General features: G+C 43.1%; 1 protein-coding gene across 3 annotated transcripts in view; it reads right to left on the reverse strand.

Moving 5' to 3' along the window:
• LOC105302064 (DNA primase large subunit-like) overlaps positions 1–2,711 on the reverse strand; it is a 77,935-nt gene extending 75,224 nt beyond the window's left edge. For 2 of the 3 annotated variants that reach the window (XM_023520360.1, XM_011374998.2), the window contains exons 1-2: positions 2,590–2,710; positions 1,669–1,830 (exon numbers count right to left, since the gene is read on the reverse strand). In XM_023520360.1, the coding sequence (XP_023376128.1) occupies positions 1,669–1,822 (154 nt within the window). In that variant the 5' untranslated portion in view covers positions 1,823–1,830; positions 2,590–2,710. Of the gene's footprint in view, positions 1–1,668; positions 1,831–2,589 lie in introns of all 3 variants that reach the window. The other variant, XM_023520359.1, reaches the window with a different exon arrangement.
• Positions 2,712–3,768: the final 1,057 nt, after the last annotated feature.

Consider the following 3,768-nt stretch of genomic DNA (forward strand, 5'->3'; position numbering starts at 1 on the left):
TGTAACAGTTTTACTTTCTGAAAGTACATTATATAAATTACATGTTTATAAGAGGATAATTTCCATTCGTGCACAGAAAATGTCAATGTTCCACAGCAAAATCTAATACCAGGGACTGTCAACTGGTATAGTATCCACCATACCAGAGTGATGGTGGATAATCACTGCCATACTGAGCCACTGTGGTTGAGGAATGGAAAAGGGTGTTGATATGGAAAAAAGATTAAGCACCCCTTGTTTGTATTCCTCATGTGGAACTACCTGTTAGGCAGTCTGCTTCATTTACTCAGCACAGACTCATCAGAAAGACAGCCCTTCCTTTCTGATAAAGCATAGAAGGAGAAGACAATAGTGAAGAAGGGTTCTCCAATCGTCCAAATGAACCATCCTGAATAGATGCTACATCCAGTTTACAAGTTCCTAAAGCCCCCTGTCAATCTTTCCTTAGATGAATTCTCCTTCCAACAATATGAAAAGAGACATTTTTTTAATTCAAGAATAAAAAGCTTCTAAAATTAAACCTGAACTTAAACTCATGTCCCACAGGTACCTCCTTATTATCACATCCCAAAGCAAACTATTTTCCCCCTAGTCTTGCTCCTCTTCTAGCTATCCCCCATCTCCACTAGCTTCAGCCACCCCCACCTCCTCCCTCACATCCAAAAAGACCAAATCTTATCAATAATACCTCCTTGGTATCCATTATATCTCTCCGGTTCCATCATTGCCACTGTCATTGCCTTAATTCAGACCCATTCAGTCTCTCTCTTTAAATGCAAAACCCAAAGGACATTTTTTAATCATATTAATTTCTATGAAGCATCTGACACTGCTAAGCTTCCTAAAACCCCTTTCTCCCTTGCCAACATTCTTTCGTTTGACAAACAGGTGCAGAGTACCCCCTTTTTCTATCAGCGGATCTCATCCTGCTCCTCTATGATCAAGTATCTCATCTCTTACGATTTTCCCACAAAGATATCCTGAAACATAAACTCTGAAGACAGTGCTATTATGTGTTTCAGATCATGCCAAGCTCATTTCTCTCTTCCACCAACAAAAAGAGGATAAGAAGGCCCCCAGTACAGTTGCCATATCCTTCTTATACCCCATTATTACACCCTTAGCTTGGAACAAAATGTCCTTGGTTATCCATACTTCTCCATCTACCCTGAACTTGTTAACGTCTCCACAAATATGACATCCTCTCTCATGCCTTCAAGCCTTTGTACAGCCATTTTCTCAGCCTGGAAAATCCCTTCACTTCTCTGTTGAGAAATTTCTGCTCATCCTTCACGGTCCAGATCACCTTTCAATTTCTCTAAGAAATCTTAATCAGACTAAGATAGTCACTCTCATCTCTACATTTCAATAGCACTACTATTTATCCCTACTACAGCACTTAAAATACTAAGTCATGATTATTATTTTGGATGTCTGTTTCCATGTACTAGAATACAGCCTCATCAGAGAATTACATTATTCATCGCAAAATCCCTACCACCTAGAACATAGTGAACTCAATAAATATGCAGTGTATAATAAATGAATTGCAAACCCTCAATAAATATGTTGAATGAATTGCTTAATGAAGGAAATAAATTACCCACACTCATGCCCACAAAGTGAGGTTCTCAAGAATTTATAAATTCTAATTCAGATATCACTTACATTTAACTCTATCGATAGCCAAGTTTTCAAACTCTATCAAAGATATGTTTTCAGAAGGCGGCTGCAAGTAAAACTGGAGGCTATGAGGGTAGCACATATTCCTCTGATCACCTGCCAACTTCTGTTTCTTCCACCTTGCTCCGGAAAACTGCATCTTGTTACCTTTTCAGGAAGTACATAAAAAAGACTGAATTGATGGAAAGTGGAGCTGAAAACCTTAAACCAAAAAAGAAAAGCTCCACACGCACAGGGGGGAGGAAAAAAACCTGCAGTTGAATGGCATGCATAAAACGTTAACAGTTGTTATCGCTGAGCGATGTCTTGCGGTATTTTCCAGATTTTCAACAATACACCTGTAACTACTTTGTAATTGGGGGCTGAGGGGAGAGGTGAGTGCTGGAGAAGACGCAGGTGATGATCCTAACTTCCAGCAACATGAAAGTCAGGTGAAGCTGCCTGCCCACTACTGGTCTGGGGCTACAGTCCCTAGATCTCTGTAATCCCAAGAGTTAAGGTGAGGTTCCATGCGGGCTGCAATTCTGAACTCGGAGGAAAGTGCGGTAAGCTCCAGCTAATAAGAGACTTAATGAACCAGGTCGTTACTCACTTCCTAGTTTATGACACTGGGCAACAGAATGACACTGTCTTTCGAATCGGGTCCTTCTGCATGCCTTTTAGGAAGTATCCACAAGTTCCTTAGAAAACTTCCCACCTCCGATCCTACCCCGACTCTCCGGTGAAGTTGTCGCTACTCAACTCACTGACAACTGCATCTCTGCCCCAAACAAAAAAACTAATACTCCCGCCCCGCCAGATCAATCCTGCTCCCACCGGCCGCAGAGTGCTCTCCCTTCTTTCTCGACTTGCAAGCCTCAACATCAGGATCACTGTCCGCCCTAAACCCGCAGGAGGTCCTCTTACCTACAACAGCACCAAACGCGAAAAGGTCCAGACGCCGACAGCCGGGATTCGCGAGTGGCGGGAGATTTCTCTTGAACCGGAAGCAGAAGTGGCGAACACACGCCCCGCCCCCCTACAGCCCTCCCGGAGCGGGCGCAGCGGACGCAGCTGGGAACTTTCTGGACGTGGAGTCGGTCGTTTATGCTGGTTGACCCTGGGGTGCTGGAATGCTAGTGGCAAAATTTCTCACCCGCCGAAGAGTGTAGTACCAATAACTCTATTTGGGGACGCTAACAAAGATTCCATAAGTTGAAAATGTGGCGCTTTAACCCAGAAGGCTGGCACTCGTCACTTTCGATCTGGAGAGGAACGGAGGAATAGGCATTCACTGAGCTCCGTTATTGCACTTGGCTCACTATTACCGGCCCTGTTCTTTCTTGGTTAATATTTCAGCGACCCGGTAAGGTAGGTTGTATAACCCTATTGTACAGGTGAGAAAACAGAAGCTAAAAGATCATCGTTAATTTGCCTATGTATGTACAATATGTATTTTGTTTTTTTGTGTTGGACGGCAGTCCCCATTAACGACAATCTACATTCAGTTAGTTCACTACCCGCCCCTACGCCTCGCGCATAGCAAGCGCCCAGCAGAATATCTGGTATGAACTAGACTGAATGAATGCACACACGCAGAAGTCGCTCTGGGCTCCACAGAAATAGAAGCGATCCGGCTCAGAGAGAAGTGGAAAGCGGTGGGAACAAGTGGATCTCGGACTGCAGACTGTCGGAATTGGCAGGTCAGAGCCGCAAGAGCTCTCGGACTGTGGAGGTCTGTAGGGTTTTCAAGTTGCTGGAAATAAATTTAATTTGTGGCCTCTAGGGGGTGTGTTTCGCTTACAAAAGTGGCCGAGGAAGGATCTAGTAAAGGTAGTCATTGGAGATGAAGAGCGCTTTGAAATGTTCACGTTTTTAGAAATGCAAAGTATATTGAAAAAATATCAAGCTTCAAAGCACCTACCCACAATAAAACAAACTGGCTGGCACTGACTTTATACCAGAACGTGTCCTAAGTGATTTACATATCAATTCATTTTATTTTCATAACCAATATGAGGTAAGTTCTATTATTAACCCATTTTATAGAGAAGGAAACTGTGGAACAGAGAAGGTAAGTGACTTCAAAGATCACACAGTAAGTGA

This window comes from Pteropus vampyrus, unplaced genomic scaffold, assembly GCF_000151845.1.
Source record: "Pteropus vampyrus isolate Shadow unplaced genomic scaffold, Pvam_2.0 Scaffold260, whole genome shotgun sequence".
Classification (NCBI taxonomy): domain Eukaryota; kingdom Metazoa; phylum Chordata; class Mammalia; order Chiroptera; family Pteropodidae; genus Pteropus; species Pteropus vampyrus.